General features: G+C 39.2%; 1 protein-coding gene across 4 annotated transcripts in view; it reads left to right on the forward strand.

The window, feature by feature from the left end:
• Positions 1-16,245, forward strand: part of CCDC186 (coiled-coil domain containing 186) — a 39,774-nt gene extending 23,529 nt beyond the window's left edge. For 3 of the 4 annotated variants that reach the window (XM_041127210.1, XM_041127211.1, XM_041127209.1), the window contains 11 exons: positions 31-150; positions 705-830; positions 1,140-1,238; positions 2,026-2,112; positions 2,895-3,037; positions 6,062-6,317; positions 6,953-7,142; positions 8,247-8,327; positions 9,986-10,196; positions 11,240-11,459; positions 12,191-16,245. In XM_041127210.1, the coding sequence (XP_040983144.1) occupies positions 31-150; positions 705-830; positions 1,140-1,238; positions 2,026-2,112; positions 2,895-3,037; positions 6,062-6,317; positions 6,953-7,142; positions 8,247-8,327; positions 9,986-10,196; positions 11,240-11,459; positions 12,191-12,274 (1,617 nt within the window). In that variant the 3' untranslated portion in view covers positions 12,275-16,245. The remainder of the gene's footprint in view (positions 1-30; positions 151-704; positions 831-1,139; positions 1,239-2,025; positions 2,113-2,894; positions 3,038-6,061; positions 6,318-6,952; positions 7,143-8,246; positions 8,328-9,985; positions 10,197-11,239; positions 11,460-12,190) is intronic. The other variant, XM_030030229.2, reaches the window with a different exon arrangement.
• The last annotated feature ends 2,385 nt before the right edge of the window (positions 16,246-18,630 follow it).

An 18,630-nucleotide genomic window follows, 5' to 3' on the forward strand; every position in this document is an offset into this window, starting at 1 on the left:
CATAAAATAGTATCTATGAAATCTTCTTAGGACGGTGAAGCCACTCGACTCAACAGAGAAATAGAAAAATTGAAAGAAGAAATCAATTCTCATGTTATCAAAGTAAAATGGGCTCAGAACAAATTGAAAACAGAAATGGATTCACACAAGGTTAGTGAAGTGATACTGATATTATGACATGAAAATATAGTCAGAGGAATGTAGTTGCTGTACTGTTTACTTTTTATATAGTATTAAAATCTGTTTCTGAAGTGGTTTTTGTTTAATTTGAATACCTGCAGCAAAAGTCAGAATAGTGCTCTTAAAGATACTGATACTGAAATGGAAATGTTGAAAAGATGTGAGGAGAGAATGTATGGGGGGGATTCTGTTTAATCTGGTGATCAACTTTTAATTTTTTTTTTTTTGTATGAATTAACTCTCTTCTTAGTTTAGTTTTTATGTGATAGAGTTAAATCTATCATCTGAAAATGTGCGTGGCACATAACCGAGAGATCCTTTTGTTGTGCTTTCAGTGTTGGAACAAATGAAACTGCATAAAGTAATAGTTGAATGGAAGCAAGAGGAAAAATAATGCTGGACATACTTTTTTTTGTTGTTAATTCTTTCCATACTGAAATAGGAAACTTTTATTATGAGAAATGCTTTTCCCAGATTAAGTTAGATAACTATGTTTAAGCCATTATTTATTACTGTTTTTGTAGGAAACCAAAGAACGCCTCAAAGATGCAACGACAAAATTAACTGAAGCAAAAGAAGAAGCAGACCAGATAAGGAAAAACTGTCAAGAAATGATAAAAACCTATCAAGTAGGCACATTTTCTCAGGAGGTGAAATTAGTGTTTAGCACCTGAGTCGTCTTTTCCTCCCTTTCTGTCTTAAGCGGTATCGGGGAAGAATTATCCTGTGCGAGCTACAAAGCTGAGATGACTAGTCACTGGTTTCTTTACTTGGAAAGTTGTTAAATAAAAGGGAAAATGTATGTCTTGATTGGCATGCAGTGTGGGGGTCTGTCTTGGCATATTCAGAATTATGTACCTACAGAAAAGACTCAGTGATATGAAAAGCCGTATGCTCATCAACTAGAAAGGGGAACATAAAACTCTAAAACTCTACTTACGTTTCTTCAATCCTTTTAGGAGTCAGAAGAAATTAAATCAAATGAATTGGATGCAAAACTCCGAGTAACTAAAGGAGAACTAGAGAAGCAAATTCAGGAGAAGTCTGATCACCTGGAGGTAAATATGTGGTGTGTGGAGACAACACAGTTGGCAACTTAGTAGTTAAGAATGCCATGAGTTTTTAATTTTGAGAATCTTATTTTAAGCTGCTTCAAATTTTCGCCAAATGTTTTTCTTTTTGGCCTAATACTACATCCCAGGTGTCTGCCTCCAGCCCTGCTTTTTGGAGCATGTATTTAGCTATTACCTTGGATTCACTTTTTAAAAACAAAGTTATGAGAAAAGTAGGATATAATGAGGATGAAATAACTGCTCTTTCATTTATAAACGTGAACGTTGCTGTAATTTAGAGCACAAATTCAGATGACAGGCAGGCCTTTCTCTGACCAGTATTTTGCCAAGCTATATGGCAAGGAGAGACAGGGAGCAGCCTCTGTTCCGTGTAGAGATTTGCTAGGCCAAAAGCTAAATTCTGTAGTGATTTAGTACCTGCTCACAGCTAATATGTGCGTATGCCATCTTCAGAGTTAACCAAGTGTCAGTTTGCCTAGAACTTTCCCCAGGGGCTGTTGTGGCATAGATTTGTACACCTAAAACCAGAAACTTGTACACCTGAAAACAGAGTGTGTAATCTCACTTTTTGTTCTCAGCTCTTCTGAGAATAAAGAAGCTTTTAGGCTTGGCTTTGCTTTTTGAATAGTAAAACAAACCTTTAGGGCACCTGTTCTGCCTTAAGCCATCTCAGCTGTTGTGGTGGCCAGCATTGGCCTAGATGTTTTTTGACATCCCAGGAGATGCCACTGTCCATTTAGATTTCTCAAGGAGCTTCTCACTCTTTAAAAAGGTGCATCATGCAAAAATAAAAGAACTGGAAGACTTGAAGAGAACATTTAAAGAAGGCATGGATGAGCTTCGAACACTGAGAACAAAGGTAATGTGTGCTGTGGTGGATTGCAGTGGGGCTAAAGGCATAGTGTTGGGTTTTGGAACAAGACTATTCAATCTGTATTTTTACGTCTTTTGGAATAAACTGTGATTAGAGACTGGCTGGCATGAGACTAGAAGGGATATGTAACTGTTGACTTTGGGTAGCCTTTCTTAGGGAGTATCAGTTGATCCATAGTACAACAGTGTTTCATGGTATGCACCTCATTTGACTGAAAAGTTGAGAGAAACGTTTTAGTAAACATCTTGTAAAGGTAGTAACTTTGGAAAATGAGAAATACTTGTAGACTTTTCCTACCTGTGAGACTAGTCTTGTAGAGTTCGTACATGTGACCTCTGGTGAGGAGTATATGCTATCCATAACTTCCGAACAGTCTATAGATTAGCATGCCGGTCCCTCTATCCAGAGCAGGGGTTTAGCTCAATAGGACCTTAGAAAAAGGGAGGAAGACATAGTAAGGGGTTGGTCTGGTAACTGCGGAAAGATGATGTCTTTGGATCCTGGTCCATTAGACTGGTAAGTGTGAGTCTTTGGACAAAACTAATGTTACACTTGTTTAATTTGATTTTTTTTTTTTTTCCTTTCTTTTTTTGGTCTTTATTTTTCTGACTGTATTTGATGTGAAATACGTGGGATAGTGTTCTAAGCTACTTGGAACCACCAAAAAGTAACACAGGAGCTTTGTACAGCAATCTAGACATTTGATCAGAATAATTCAGCTCTGAAGTTTGGGAGCATAAATAGTTTCTGATTTTTTTTCTATTTAGGTGAAGTGTCTAGAGGATGAGCGTTTAAGAACAGAAGATGAGTTATCCAAGTATAAAGAAATCATTAATAGACAGAAAACTGAAATTCAGAATTTGCTGGACAGAGTCAAAACTGTAGATCGTCTGCAGGATCAACATCAGAGGTACAGCTATACACTTTGAGGAAAGATTTAAAAGATTATCTGGGATGTGGAAAGTTTTTCTGTATTGAAATTATTGATGCTTTAAAATGTACTGTAACTTGAAGAATCCATGTCCTAATTTAAGTGTTTTTCTAATCTAAATCAATATTGCTAGTACTGGAGATAATCTTGGTAGCCTCTTATAAGATGAAGGGATTGAGATGGATAAATCTAATTCAACATCTTTCATTATTAGAATAAGAAGTGCTTGATTTCCAGCATACTCCATAGGAAGTTATGTCTTCTAGGTGTCAGCCCAGTGCTTGTTTTATTGAAAGACTGGGGAAAAGCAACTAAGCTGGAAAGATAGATTGCTGCAAAATTGTGATGGATGAATGAAAGTATTTAACAAAAAGAATTTTATTTATTTGACAGATGCTGCATTCAGCTAGTAGGGAGCACTTGTACTTCTAATGGACTGGAATTCATTCTGCTGTGTCAAAGTTTGCTCATTTAAGAATGCAAGGGAAATCTCAGAGAAGAGTTGGGTTTGTGGACACTTCAGGAGTGTCTGAACATAGTCATGTTTGTATATGGTACATACGGACTAGAATATATAAATGTAATCCACTTCACTGATTCTAGTGGTATTGCATAAATGGCGATAGACAAATGTCAGATAAGCAGAACCACCCATGTGTGCCTCCTGTGCTTTCAAACAGTTCTTACTTATCATTGAAAAATATTTCAGTGATTATATGCCTTCCTCAGGGTTTAGAGAATGAAGCATTTTCCATTTGCTGTGTGCTGGTCAGCTGTATTGGCACTGTGTCATCAGGCTTTCTAGGGAAACTGCAATATGTTAGAGACAACTGAAGCTTACACTTTGACCAATAACAGTTATTTTTCACTTGGGATCTTGCCAAATGAATTAAAATGACTGTGATCACAGTGTGAAACTACAAATGTGTTTTTCCAATTATCTTTTCCTTTCAGTAATTGAGACATGTTTAAATAGCTGTTTCTCATTCCTATCTAATTTGGATAAATTTTTATTTTAAGTATCCTTCCTGTATGATACTTATCCCTACATCAAGTTTCATATTGTCTTTTATTTCTCTTTTAGAATGACTTTAACATGTTTCCAGTACTCCTTAGAATGTTTGATAAAGTTGTGGAGTCTCAACCAGAGATTTAAAACTTGGACCAGTAAATTCCAGTTACCATCTATGAAAAAAAAATCCTGGAATCTTGACCTCTGTTTTTCCTATTGTTGTGTAAAATAAATAAACTTACAGCCTTTCACTTTCTTGGAAGCAAATGGAAGGAATTTCATCTTAATTCACACAAAATCTTACCTGTTTTCTTGATGAGAATAGAGGAGGCAGATTTCTTTAGCCTAGGGAAGAGAAGACAAAAGGGAGACATCCTTAAATGTGTAAAAGGCCATTATAGAGGGAATGTTCAGTTACCCTTGTTCACTGGAGGAAGGATAAAAATAGAGTTTTGCAGGAAAGATGATTTTAGATTGAATGCTGGGAAGAACTTGATGGCTGAGCTGGATACTGATTACTTCCAGTGTTGCCTGGTCCCCTTCATTGGAGAACTTTAAGGATAAACTAGATGGTCTAAACATTTAATTTTGTCTGGTTCAACCCTGACTGTTAACTAGAGATTTCTCCTGTCATAAGGAAACAACATAATTTGGAAACGTAAAATAGAAGCATAGCCTTCTGGCATAGGTTTTTAAATGGGAACTATAGGTGAGATATTTTGCAGCGTAAATGGCTGAAAAAAATCAGTGGTGTAGTTGTTCAGTCTTAAGTCTTCTGAAAGGTGGACTTAGCCTAAAAAAGACTGTAAATGCAGGGTGCAATACATTTGATGTTATCCTTTGGTAGTGCAATGCTAGCTAACTTCGGTTGTCATTAACCACATGAACTCCTCATTTTGGTAGCTGGAAGCATATAATTTATAGTAGTCGAGTTCTAGTAGAATTTACTTACTTAGTTTTGCAAAATTATAGTTCATTTTCAGAATTATTAATTATTTGGATTGCCTGAGCCTCACCTCTACTTAAAGAAACATGTTGATATGGGGTTGTTGACTTAAGGTGAATTGAGCCTCCTGGTAATTACCCTGTCTGACAGGGAATTAAATAAGATGTGTGGCCTTGCTTTGTCTAACTTTAATTTTATTTTAAAATTTGAATATACACACTCCCTGTGAGAAAGAGAGGTGAGGGGTTTTCTGCTGATGTTGGAAAGTAAGGTTTTAGAAAGGTGTAGAAAATCCCATGATTGAAGAACTAAGGAAATAATATTGCAAGAGCAAATGAGAAGGACGTTTTTAGTCCGTAACTCTTTTAACAGCTATTTAATTTTGGAATTAATTTAAATCACTTTCTCTAAAATGTTGATCATAACTGAAGATACAGCCTTTCTTATTCAAATGGTTGCAGGTGATAGATCAAACGTCTCCTAATGGGAGTGCTTCAGTAGAAACAAGAACTTGTTTTGTAGAGGATTGGGGGAGGGATAGTGGAGTAAGACAGGTCCTTTGAATCAGAGCTGCACTGCTTGGATAAGGATGTTTCAGAAGTCACTATACTGCTGTCCTGGAGAAGCTCAAAACTGAGTATTTCCCTATCTCTTAAAGACAAGTCCTCTTACAGAATGACTGCCTTTGTTGGGTTTGCAGACCTTCCTCTTATCTACAGCATCTGTTTTTGAGGGTTTTGTTTATGCCCTATACTGAAGCTCATGAGGTTGAATACAGAGAGATGATCTTCCTTGTGGAAGCTAATGACTGCATATCCTTCTGCATGTGGGTTACAATTATCTGTCACTTTAGCACTGCGACATGTCCTGAAATGTAATCTACAAACTCCCTTGGCATTTAAAGCCATCCAGTGACTAACAGATGCCCCAGGGCCATTAATTGTTCCTCTGCCTTATTTGGTCTTGACCTGAATGCTTTTATTTCAATAAGGTTTCATATCTTTAAGCTCAGGTTATCCCTAATAAGATACTATTGTTTTGACAGAGATGAACAAGAAATCAGTGGTTTAAAGGAAGAAGTAGATGGTTTCAATTCTCTGATAGCTGATCTCCAGAAGGACATTGAAGGTAGTCGGAAAAGAGAATCTGAGCTATTGATATTCACTGAAAAATTAACCAGTAAGAATGCACAGCTTCAGTCTGAAAACAATTCCTTACAGAGCCAGTTGGATAAGCTTTCTTACAGTGAAAGAGAGCTGCAGAATCAGCTGGAATGCGTTCAACAGACTAAAGATGATCTGGTGAGTATGGTGTGCGGCTTTGTTTTTGCACTAGTAAGATGTCTGTTACAGATAAAGATGTGGCACGTGAATTCCACCTTGTGCCTTTACCTGACCGCAATTTCTTGTTGAGTTTGCCAATTTGATAGAATAATAGCAGTGGGATATGAACACCTCGTGTTTCTAAGGGGAAAGAAATCCTGAGGCACACTGCAACTGGAATGGAGTGTTACTGTGTTGCTCTTCCTGGGAGTACAGAGTTATTCTCTGTGCAAGTGTCACTGAAACAATCAAAAGGTTGTAATTTGTCTGTGAAATTTATTACTATAAACTGTTTCTTAGGTCCTGTTTGTACTATGAGATTAATGGCATTTTTAATATACTTAGTGTGTCACGGAAGGTAATGTGACTGCACTGTACAGCTCTGCCTGGCTCTGTACTGTATCATGCAGATGTTTTGGAGATTGTTCAGGAGTCTTACTGCAGTGTTGCACTGTGCTGCATATTCATTTGCAGTGGTAGTGTTTAGCCTAAATAATAGATGTAAAATGTGAATGATTCTCAGGTGAAAAGTGCAGAATTAAGGCTGTTGAGTGTACAGTATGGTTAGGCTGGAATTTTTTTGTATATGACTGAAAATAAAACTACAATTTCAGGCCACCAAGTTACACAAGGAGGAAGATCAGCGAAAGCTAGAGGTTGAGACACTACAGGCTCAGCTAGCTTCAGAGCAGAAAGAACTAACAGCGCTGAAGACCCTTGTGGATGAACTGAAAGATGAACTGGCTACCCAGAAGCGCAAGCATGCAGCAAACCTGAAAGATCTCACAAAGCAACTTCAGCTAGGTTGAAATTATTTTCAGATATAATGAGTCAGCCCCATCTGTAAGCCCCTTCACAGTGTCTGATAGAGACTCGGGTCCTGTCTGCGTATGCCCACTGCTTGAGTGTAGCCCTTCAAGCTCTCCCTGTCCCTAAAGAGAATGAGAGTGAACAAGCAAGTTAGGTCTTGCGGAAACTGCAGTTACAGGAAACAGGCCTTAGTGTCAATTTTCAGTCTTAAATACATTTTAAAAGTTATATTTAGACATAAAATGAAAGATTTATTTCAAAAGAGCTTAGTCTTTGTTACCATGTATGTGACTACTGAAATGTCACTGTGGGTATATATGGATCCTGGCCTGTGTAGGGGTATATTCAAAAGTTGCTAGAAGTTTCCTAGTTGCTGACTGTATCAGAAATTGCTGGTGACAGTTATTTTTTAGTATATTAAACGGAGCACTTCAGTTTTTAAAGATGGATGTGGAGAGACTGATGACTAATTTTGTCAGCAAACAGAAATCATTAAATACCTGATAATGCATATGCTCTGAATGCAAATAGATTTGAATATGATCAAATCTGTTCGAAATGTATTTGAAAGAAGAGATCCTGTTGGTATTGTGCAAGACAAGTTCCATGTCTCTCTTTGTACATATATGAACAGCTGTGCACTTTCCCTCTTGATCCCTACTGAATGAGTGGTGTTTCTGGCACAAGTACTACACTGAGCTCCCCATAGTGATATAGTTATGAGATCCAGGAACAGGGTTGTCATTCTGTCATTCAGTACTTATTTACATGGCAGTCCTAATCAAAGTAAAATCAAATTTAAGTCTCATTGTTCACAGTTACTCCTATGTACGACATTACCTGCTTCAACTGGCAACTGCTGCAGGGTGTAGGGGTCATGGTGGATGTTGCATCCAGGTGCTTCATGGTTGTATGCAGGGAGAGGAGGGGGGCTGTTTGGTTTTGGGGTTTTGTTAGTTGCTACCATTACCTTTCAGTTGTCACGCCATGTTAAATTGGTGCAGATCAGAGAGGATTAGAGTTTTTGCATGTTGTGTAACACTATGCTTTTTGGTTTTTAATCTGCTGTTGGTAACCATAATTATGTTATACTTTTAGCACGGAGGAAATTGGATCAGATGGAAAATGGTAATTACGACAAAGAAGTAAGCAGCATGGGGAGCCGTTCCAGTTCATCAGGTAATGTAGCACATAGCAGGGTGGCCAAAACAATCCTTTGATCTTAATAAGGTTGCCATGGTGTGCTGCCATAAGCCTTGCTCTTTCTGTGGTTTGTGCATATGCAGTGTGTGGGCAGCCTCCCATTAAAGCTGACAAAATAGCCTTTAAGCACCAAAATGCACTTGGCTGAATGCAGTTGTAGGTGCTTATTCTTATTACAAGATTAAAGTTTAATGTTTATAATGTTTATATATTTTGGTTCTTTTTAAATGCCTACCTTTTGTATTTTGTTGCTTTTATGTTTGGAGGAAGCTTGGAGGACTCCAGTTTATAGAGAACCCTCTTAAATGCTGCCAGAGGCAAAACAAAAATGAGCGGTGGCTTCCAACATTGTTTAACTGCACTGTTGACAGTTGCAACTGTGTAAATGATAAATCAGTTAGCATGTTTAGAGGCATCACTGTATTTGTGTAAAATTCTTTACTTTCTATCCAGTTAGCAGTGGTTATCTGAAAACAACATCTGTTTTCTTCCTCAGTATCTTTGGGTTTGTCATGGTTTAACCCCATCTGGGAACTGAGCACCACGCAGCCACTTGCTCACTCTTCCCACCCCCCCTGCTGGGGAGGAGAATCGGGGAGAAAAAAAAGTAAAACTTGTGGCTTGAGATAGAACAGTTTAATAACTGAAAGAAAATCAAATATAATAATAACAACAACAACAACAATAATTGTAATGAAAAGGAAGATAACAAAAAGAGAGAGAGAGAGAAATAAAACCCAAGAAAAGACAAGTGATGCACAATGCAGTTGCTCACCACCCACTGCCCAGCCAGTCCCTGAGCAGCAATCAGCCCCCCCTGGCCAACTCCCCCCAGTTTATATACTGAGCATGACGTCCTATGGTATAGAATATCCCTTTGGCTAGTTCAGGTCAGCTGTCCTGGCTATGCTCCCTCCCAACTTCTTGTGCACCTCCTCGCTGGCAGAGCATGGGAAACTGAAAAATCCTTGACTTAGGATAAGCACTACTTAGCAACAACTAAAACATCACTGTGTTATCAACGTTATTCTCACACTAAATCCAAAACACAGCACTGTACCAGCTACCAGGAAGAAAATGAACTCTATCCCAGCTGAAACCAGGACAGGGTTTTCAGTTGGGTTAGTTCTGTAAAAGTGTCCTGTAATCTCAATGTATGAGAGAGGAATACTTGGAGAGAAGAACAGAAAGAAAAGAAAATACCTCAAGCTCTAAGTGATCAGTGCTGCAGAGTGTTTATACATTGGGCTTTAGTCAGTCTGTACAGTTTTCACAGTGTTGTAATTTTAGTGGACTCTAAATCAGGTATGTTTAAAATCAACTTAGTATTGTACAAAGCAATATTAATGAATATGAAGGTACTTATGCAAGAGTAAGCATTACTGAAGTAAGCATGCTTATGCTAAAGGAGCTATGCCCATGCTAGGGGACTACACTGCTGTGTCTCAGCATGAATCATTTAAATGGTATAAGGATTTTTTATATAAAACCCCACAAACATATAAGGGAAACTGACATTTTGAAAAAATACCCTAAGCTACTGAAATGTAATGAATGCATGCACTGCACTAGCAGAGACATTTTACCTGGTATAAAAGCAGAAAGAGCTTTTACAAATACGTATGTGTTGGCAGGGTCCCTTAATGCGCGCAGCAGCAATGAAGATCGGTCACCTGAGAATATTGGATCTTCAGTAGCTGTGGATAGCTTCCCAGAGGTGGACAAGTCTATCTTGGTTGAAAGAATACTAAGGCTGCAGAAGGCACATGCTCGAAAAAATGAAAAGATGGAGTTTATGGAGGATCACATTAAACAACTGGTGGAGGAAATCAGGAAAAAAACAAAGTATGTTCTGAATTCTGTTTGTAGAGTTTTTCAGTGTTGAGCTGGTACACTAGACAAGTATTCTGGATTTTATGCAAGACCAGTAATTGTCTAAATGGAAATATTTAAAACACCAAAAATACTGCAGTGAAAGTAGATCTCAAAGGTAGGATTAGTCTTGACCTTTTTTTTTCTTATCTTTCCCCAGCAGTTACAGTGATTGTCAAGTTGTTTATTACTAAAATTTTTCAGGAGGAATAGGCTGGTGCAAGTGGTTTTTTTGGTAGCAAAATGGTCACCAGGTGGCTGATTTGAGGTGGACTGCTGCCACTGGCTAACAGAAGAGTCCATTCTCTGCATGTGCTTAAAAGGGTGCTGATTATAAGTGTTTGTTTTGGAAGGAGAATTTGCATAATTCCAGATGGTAGTCTGGCATGCATACCAAACAATGTATCTGAGCCAAAGGTGGTCAGTATTTAACATGTGAGACAGGATTTCCATGTAAGTGGAATCTTGTCTTACAGGATGATGTCTGGAACTTCAGTTAGGAGGGGAAGAAATTGTGGCATATACCTTCCTCTGGAAAGTACAGTTGTCTGTTAAGTTTAGCCTTTGCTTAACGAGCCTATTTATGCCCATCTGGTACCATTTCATAGAACATGATCACAGCTTGTGGAGACTCTTGAGCAGAGACTTTGTAATTTTTGTCTCATCTGTAGAAAGTTTAAGATTACCTGTCTGGAGTCTTTCAGCAAAGAAAAAGTAGAGGCATTTTTTAAGTACCTTTTTGCTCCGGTAGCAATATTACTTTCTCAAAATACTTCTAAATATGTAAACCTTGTGCATTGTAGTGACTCGGCTTACCAGTATCTCTTATAGCACTGTTGGTATCCCAGGTTTTCCTCTGACCTAGTAATTGCAGCAGTTGATTTTTACTGCCTTTTCAGTAATACAGTACTGCTTGAAAATAAAATTAGTCTTATGTCAGGAATCTGAAGTTACTTCTATGGCTGACTTTTCACTGCCTTATAATGCTATATTTTTAAAATTATTTTTCCCCCCAGAATTATTCAGAGTTACATTTTGCGGGAAGAAGCTGGAACGCTATCATCAGAGGCCTCTGACTTCAACAAAGTACACTTGAGTAGACGGGGTGGGATTATGGCATCTCTGTACACATCTCATCCTGCAGATAGTGGTCTCACATTGGAACTCTCCTTAGAGATAAACAGGAAGCTACAGGCTGTGCTGGAAGATACATTACTGAAAAATATTACATTGAAAGTGAGTAGCTATGCCAGTTCTTCCACATGTTCTTGTGGTTCTGAAATACTGCCTTCAAAGAGACGCATGCTGTTAAAAGGAGGAGGCTTTTCAGAAGTCAGCTCGTTGTGAATTGGTACCGCTGATAGCATTGGGTTAATCAAAGAGTTATGTAACATGATCCGTGCTGAACCTCCGTTTTGGGACCCACATAGTATGCTGCACTAACGGGCTGCTTCTTGAAATGAATTCTGGGCTGCCTGCGCATTCAGTGGGGAAGGGCCTCTCCATGCTCTCCCTAGTCACCTGGAGCCAGGGGCATGGGCCCTATGTGCTTGCCCTGTGCCAGTAGCTGGCTACCCTGTTGAGCTATTGGGGCAGCACGTCTGCTGCACGGGAAAGATGGCAGGCTGGAAAATGTTGTGCAGGCTGCCAGCCGGACTGCAGTGTTCTGCAGAAGTTGGAGATCTCTTCCTGTAATTATCGTTCCGCTTGAACGCTGTCTAGGCAGCCTGTAGAATATTAGTAACTGCAAAAAAAGATTTGCTGAGAGCTTTGCATCCTTTATGGAAATGAACTTGGTTTTCTCCAACTCTGTCTAATCATTTGTGCTTGTTCTGGATACTTGAAAGTACCAACCTGCTGACATAAACAGTAATTTTAACTTACTAGTGCATTTTGTGCCTATTGGCTCATTTTCCCTGTATAACTTACCCTATCTTTTTCTTTTTTTTTTTTTTTTTCCTCAAAAGGAAAACCTTCAAACTCTAGGAACAGAAATAGAACGGCTTATTAAACACAAGCATGAACTGGAACAGAGAATAAAGCAGACATAACTAAAACTTTTATGGAATAACCAACATGAAGATGCAGAAAAGGCAGGTGCTACAGACCACTGTTTTTTACATGTTTCCTGAAATTTGATTGCCTGCCAGCACAAGCATCCGGTATTTTGCTTATATAGCCTTTAACCATACAGGCTGTCCTTACTCGTGTGAGAGATCTATGGGGTTTGGCATCAGTGTGGTTCTGTCTACTCAATACCAGCCTGAGGTGCTGCTGAATTTTACTACACACTACATTTATCTAAAACTTTTATTTGAAATGACATACAGATGCTTTGCAGTGCATATTATGTTTTGAGTGAGTTGCAGTGAGATTTTAATTTCTGCCCGGTATAATTAATCAGTCTCTTAGTGATGGAGCTTGAAAAAATACAACAAATTCTGTCTTAGTTGCTGTTGAACATATCCAGTGTTAATGAGCTTTAAGGGCTTTCAGACATTATTTCCTTTCTTCCATATTATTTGTGATATTTAGGTTGATTAAGCATTTTTGACATACGCATGGAAAAATGCTTTGTAACAAAATTTTGGTTTTTAAGTGGTGGCCATGATATTGCATATTTTCTGCTTTAGATTAACATTCAATGGCTAGTTTCTTTTTCCAAAAGAAGAGAAGCAACAGTAAAATTAAGGGATTAAGAAGCTTTCAAACTCAGTTGTTGAGTATATATAATTGAATCAAATGTCAATTCAATAAATCTTGTAAACCCTTGATCTTTAGACATACAGATCTAAAGAAGTCTGATATCAGATAATTGGTTAATAAAGTTCACTGGCCTTCTGCATAACTAACAGCATTTAAAAAGTAAGGAGTTTTAACTGCCCATTGTTACATATGTACAGGTAGACATCATGATTGCATCTGTTTTCACGTGGTCAGAAAATCTGTTTTCAAAGACAAATGGAAGCTAACTAAATTTTCTCATTAACTGTGGCTAGACCAGCTAGTGAAAGTAATAGTAAGAAATAGGAAATATATCTAAATGGGATTTTAATCTATTGGTTGTACTGTGAAAGTGGCACAGAAATCTGTACAACTCCTTAATTCTACTGCTGTGAAGAATTAGTTGGTCAAAATGGCATGAACTGAGAACTGTTATTCAATCCTTCAGTGTCTGAGAGGGTGATGGAGGAAGAGTATCAAGGTGACAAGATTCTGGTTAGTCATGACATCATGTTCATATTTTAATTCCAGGATAAGTAATTTACAGGATTTGAAATATCTATTCCAGCAGTAAATGCATAGATTTCTGTATTTATTGCCTTTTGACCAAAATGAATTGACCAGATCACAGTGTAAATATGTACTTTGGGTTTTTATTAAATACTTGAACTTCCTATTATCATGAAAAAAGATTCAATGTACATTTACAATAGCAATGCTTCAGCTATTTTAATTAGAAAGAATACTTGAGGGCGGGGGGGGTGGGACACGGAATCTGTCTTACCACAGGCACCATTTGCATCATTCACAAAACAAGGGGACTGAATCCGGCAGCACACAGGAGGATAATTTATCAAAGCATCTAGGTGACTTAAGGGTGTGTACTCATTTTCAGGTGCCACTGAGTCACTTGAGCTTTGTAATGAACCAAATTGAGCAAAAGGGCCTGATTTGGTTTGAGTAGTTTGATTCAAGACAGTGAGACTTCCTTTTTACTTTAAAGATAGGCATCTGTGAAAGTCCTTGTGGGATCAAAACCTGGTTTGTGGTTTAGAGAGCTTCAGGAGTCTTGGATAGCAGGTCCCTTCAGCGTCAAAGGATTAAGTATTTCTTTAGAAAGGGAAGGTGGAAACAAACTACTTAAAACCTGACCAAGCATTGTAGAAACTGTGAGCCTTTAATCTGGGTGGGTTTTTATACATATATTTTTCTAATTCCTGAGAGCAGTGGTTATCTGAAATGTTAGGGAATTTTGACCAGTCCAGTCATGGGACTACCTCTGCTTTACTGTTAAGTGATGTGAAGAGGAAACTACCTGGCTCTGCTGAAACAGATTTGTCACCAGCTTCCAGGAAGTGAACAGGCAGTTATTTGTGACTGAACTAGACCTTCTGCTGAAAGTATTTAGAAAAATTTGCATGTTAAAACATAGCTTAGCTCTTGTATGTTTGTGTTTTCATGCTTTAATGTACCAGATCTCTGGATATTTTCAAGCATTCAGCTGAATGACTCCCAGTATTTTCGATACCATGTTAATACTGTAATCATTTAATGTATGTTCTCCAGGTGTACAATGTGAATGAAGGAGAAGTGTGGATGCAGATGGAATAAGTGCAATGACATTGTGGAAATTCTTATTTCTTTTTGGCATGGTTGTTTCTCCTTTTAAGTTATTTGAGAAACCTAGTTAGCTGTCCCCCTTCCCTGCTGGAAACGCTGCTTCCTCTGTGTAGCACTAGTAGCTTCTCAGACTTTCCTTGGTTATGGAGACACACAAAGCAGCCAAAATATTACATTGTTTATTGTACACAGTATCTTCATGGACCAAAGTCATCTTCTGCAGGCATTATTTTAAACATGCCTGTTATAGATGAAAATTTAATTCTAGCTCGCACAGTGGCAAATGACTCTCTATCCAGTAAGCCCAAAATGTGATGAATGCATGACAGGGTCAGCCAGCAGCTTTGCTTAATAATGTTGCTCATTTCTGAGAGGCAGTGGTGTATTAGCCATAAAAATGTTGCTGGCAAGTCACCTGTCTGTTGTTTCCATAGGGTAGATTGTCAGGAGTGTAATGCTGTCGGTGCTGGTGTTCACAAGAACACTTCTGTGAAAAGGTGTGTTTCTGTGGGGTGGTTCATACAGGTGAGCACGAGCTGGTGCAGAGTGGGTGCAAGGCTTGCATAGCAATCACATTTCACTTACCCTTGTTTTGGAAACTTTATATTATGAACCTGAGATTGAAAACTGTCCTTAAATAAACTGAATTTTAGAGAGAAACTGATAAACTGATTTTGAAGGCAGCCTGGAGCAGTTAGCTACATACCTGTCATTGAAATTCAGTGTCCATTAGACATGTAATTGCCACAGGCTGCTTTTGAAAATACGAAGCTTATAGCTAGTTGTGTCCTACAGGCTTAAACATCTGTTTCTTAAATACTCAGGGTGCTCTTTGAATTCAAACATCGCACATCCAGTTGTTGTTAGAGGCCCTACAGGAAAGCTGCCTATGCTTTTCCACCCTCTGTTAAATCCAGCACTGTCATTGTCTAAAGCCAGACCCTCTGAACTGAAGAATACCATTTTATGCTATAGAAATCACTCATTTTCTGCCATATAGACTTGTATGATATTTTTTCTTTTAGTCTCCAGAAGACAGTGGAGACTGATTTGTTGCTCAGATAAGTTATCATCTTCACTTGTTGCTGGCATCACCTGCAGTATTTCGAGCTACTAAAACTGAAGTTATACTCTCTTGAAATTTCCATTACAATATTTTTGTTCATAACTAAAAAAAAAAAAAAAAAAATTAAAAAATCAGATCTCTGGCTTCCACTGAATCGAGTGTAAAGCTGAGTGCCCGCATGCTGCAGAGACCCAAATCTACGAAGGGGTTCAGACAACAAGGCCTGTCTGAATGGGCCTCCTCCACCCTTCCCGCTGTCAATGGAACCGGCTGTGATGGTAAATGTCAGCAGTAGGTGGCACTAGAAATCAGATTTACCGTGTCTCCACAACGACCTGAAACCTGTCAAAGGGCAGACGGCTGCGTTGCAGAGGGACCTGGGTGGTATTTAGAGCTTTTCCCAGATGGATGGGGGTTTCCTTCCCATTTTCGTGTTCTAACTGAAACTATGTTGAATCTTCCAATATATGTATGTATGTTGTCTGAATATACACAGAATGTCTATTGATTTAATTTTGTAGATACCTGTTTCTGTATAAAGTTTTTTGAAGATATCACTATACCTTATGTATATATTGTACTTTGAAATAATAAACATACAAATGTATGAAAGTCTGGTTTGGGTCTGTGGTTTGTACCATTGCTTATTTACTGCTGCTTAACTCTAGATTGCACCAATAGTTCTTGGTAGAGGCCTGTGGTGGTGGCACCAGGGTGCTGCAAGTTGGGTGGTCATCTTCAGTGAGTGGGAGTCTCTCCTTCTCACAGTGCAGAAATGTCCTCGTGATGCTTGTAAACAAGTGCTCTGGGCTAAAAGCAGCTTAATTGCCAGCAAACTGTTCTTGCCAGCACGGGTGCTGGGAGGGCACCATAAAAGCCCCTTCTTGTTTCCCCTCAAGTAGATATAACTATATAATATGATCTGCAGTTGGAGGCATTGCTACTACCCACAGCTTGGCAGGGCGATGCTTGCTGCCAGCCCATACTTTTCTCTTGCGCTATCTAAACAAGAGGTGGCAGTGCATCTTTGCCATGTACCTCTGGTACTGCAGATCAGCTTGAACAGCAAGGCCAGGGAAAACAGGGCTGCACACCTTTCATCCTGTCATCTCTTGGAAACAGGGGTGAGACTTTTCTGGCCTAAGGACAGGTGCTAGGTGTGCTGCAAGTAAGTACTGCTGTGAGCTACTGCCAGTCCTGGTAAGTGGCCTTGATGCTGGAGTCCTCTTTTCCCTTGTGTCGTGTGAATTTGACAACCCCACAGTCCCAGTAGCAAGGGCTGGTTCCGCAGCTCCACATTTGAGACACTATTTGCTGCTCTGGTTTATTCCCTTGCAGAGATCTAATTTAGCTTGGTTTTTAGCCATGATATTGGTTTTTAAAAAAAAAAAAAAAAAAAGTGATGCTGTCAGGTTGCTGGCGGTTCATTGTGGCTATGCTCATGTTAAAAAGTCTGGGAATCAGATTTGTATGTGTTGTCCTGCCCTTGCAACCTGATTGTAGAGAGACAGAAAAAGGGAAGAAGGAATGCCATGAAGGGGATAATTTATGGAGTTTATTCTAGTATCTCCCAGAGTACCTTCAGTGAGACAAGGAGGTGTCCTATTTTCTTGAAATTTAATGGCAAACTACCACTAGCTTCCTAGGATCAGGGTGAGGGCTCCCAGTTAAGTTTTCTGGTTACTGTTACCTGTATGACTCTTTGCTGGAATTGTTCTGCAGTTCACCATTTTTCTTCCAGCTTTCCACTGATAGCAAATACAGCTCTTGCTGACAGATGTGACCAAAAATCAAGATTTATTTGTGCTTCCCAAGTACTTAGCGCTGCTGTTTGGAAACAACAGCCTGAAGCTAAACTTCCTCACAGACAGATCTTGGCTTTGGTGGTATTTGCAAGTAGCCATTTGGTGAACAACTTCCCGCCCCTATTTTACAGATAGGTCTGTATTTGAGGCTGACACAGCACGACTGTATTTGCAGAGCAAGGGTTCTCACAGCACAGTAGCATGAAGTACTTGATCCTGAAGCAAGCCAGTCTCATACTGGTGCTGTTGGGTAATGAATATATAACCCAATGCTAGCAGTTTACTTGTGTAGTTGACTGCGAAAGAGGAAATCAGCACTGCTATTTTTTTTCTCTGCTCTATTTTAAGTTTTTTTTTTTTCTAATGGAGAAGTATGGCTGGGTTTTTGTTGTTGTGGTTGGTTTTAGGCTATTTTGCATTAAACCACAGTGGGTCGGTGCCAGATTTTGCAAGATTTTTGCATGCATAAGTGTAACTGTTTCAGTAGAAGAGTGCTGCTGAACAAGTTGTTCTCATCTAATGTGTATAAATAAGCCGTTAAATGTGTTTGTTGCTGTTCTGCTCTGGTGGATGCCCTATAGTCAGGAAATCCTCTGGACTTCAGGTTTTGCAGGGTTCCATACCACATGCATCTGCCCACTGATCTGAGTGGGGCTGCTCTAGTGCCTCAACTGAAGCACCTTGCTGACTAAAAGGCTGAATCCATTCTGGTCTGAATGCCTATGGGCTTCTTAAGAAGCTTCTATTTAAAAAATAATCCCATGCGTGTGGAATAAGGAAAAGCAGCAGATGAAAGCACGGAGAAGTCTGTGAGCTCTAACCAAAATGCTGGTGTTTTACACGAGGTAGGTGAGCACAGCCTAGCAGCCACAGCCGTTCCCTTCGGGGTGGCTGGTGAGTCCTTAAACGCTGCCCTGGGCCCTCCAACCTGCGGTTCTTCAGAATTTTGAAGATGGAGGTGGCTCGAAGCAAGGTGTGAATACAGGGCAATGTTTTTCAAGCTGTGGTCTGCAGCCTGACGGAAGGGCTTGTGAGGCTGCACTGTGAAAGCAGCTGGTTAAAAATGCTCCGAAAATGATTAGATCTGAACTCCAGTCAGTGCCTGGCGCAGGGGAAAGGAAGAAGGTGAGAATCCCTTATATCAACACTGTGGGTAAAAGCAGCATATGGCCAAGTTACGGGCTGAAAAAAC

Source organism: Aquila chrysaetos, chromosome 11 (assembly GCF_900496995.4).
Source record: "Aquila chrysaetos chrysaetos chromosome 11, bAquChr1.4, whole genome shotgun sequence".
Taxonomy (NCBI): domain Eukaryota; kingdom Metazoa; phylum Chordata; class Aves; order Accipitriformes; family Accipitridae; genus Aquila; species Aquila chrysaetos.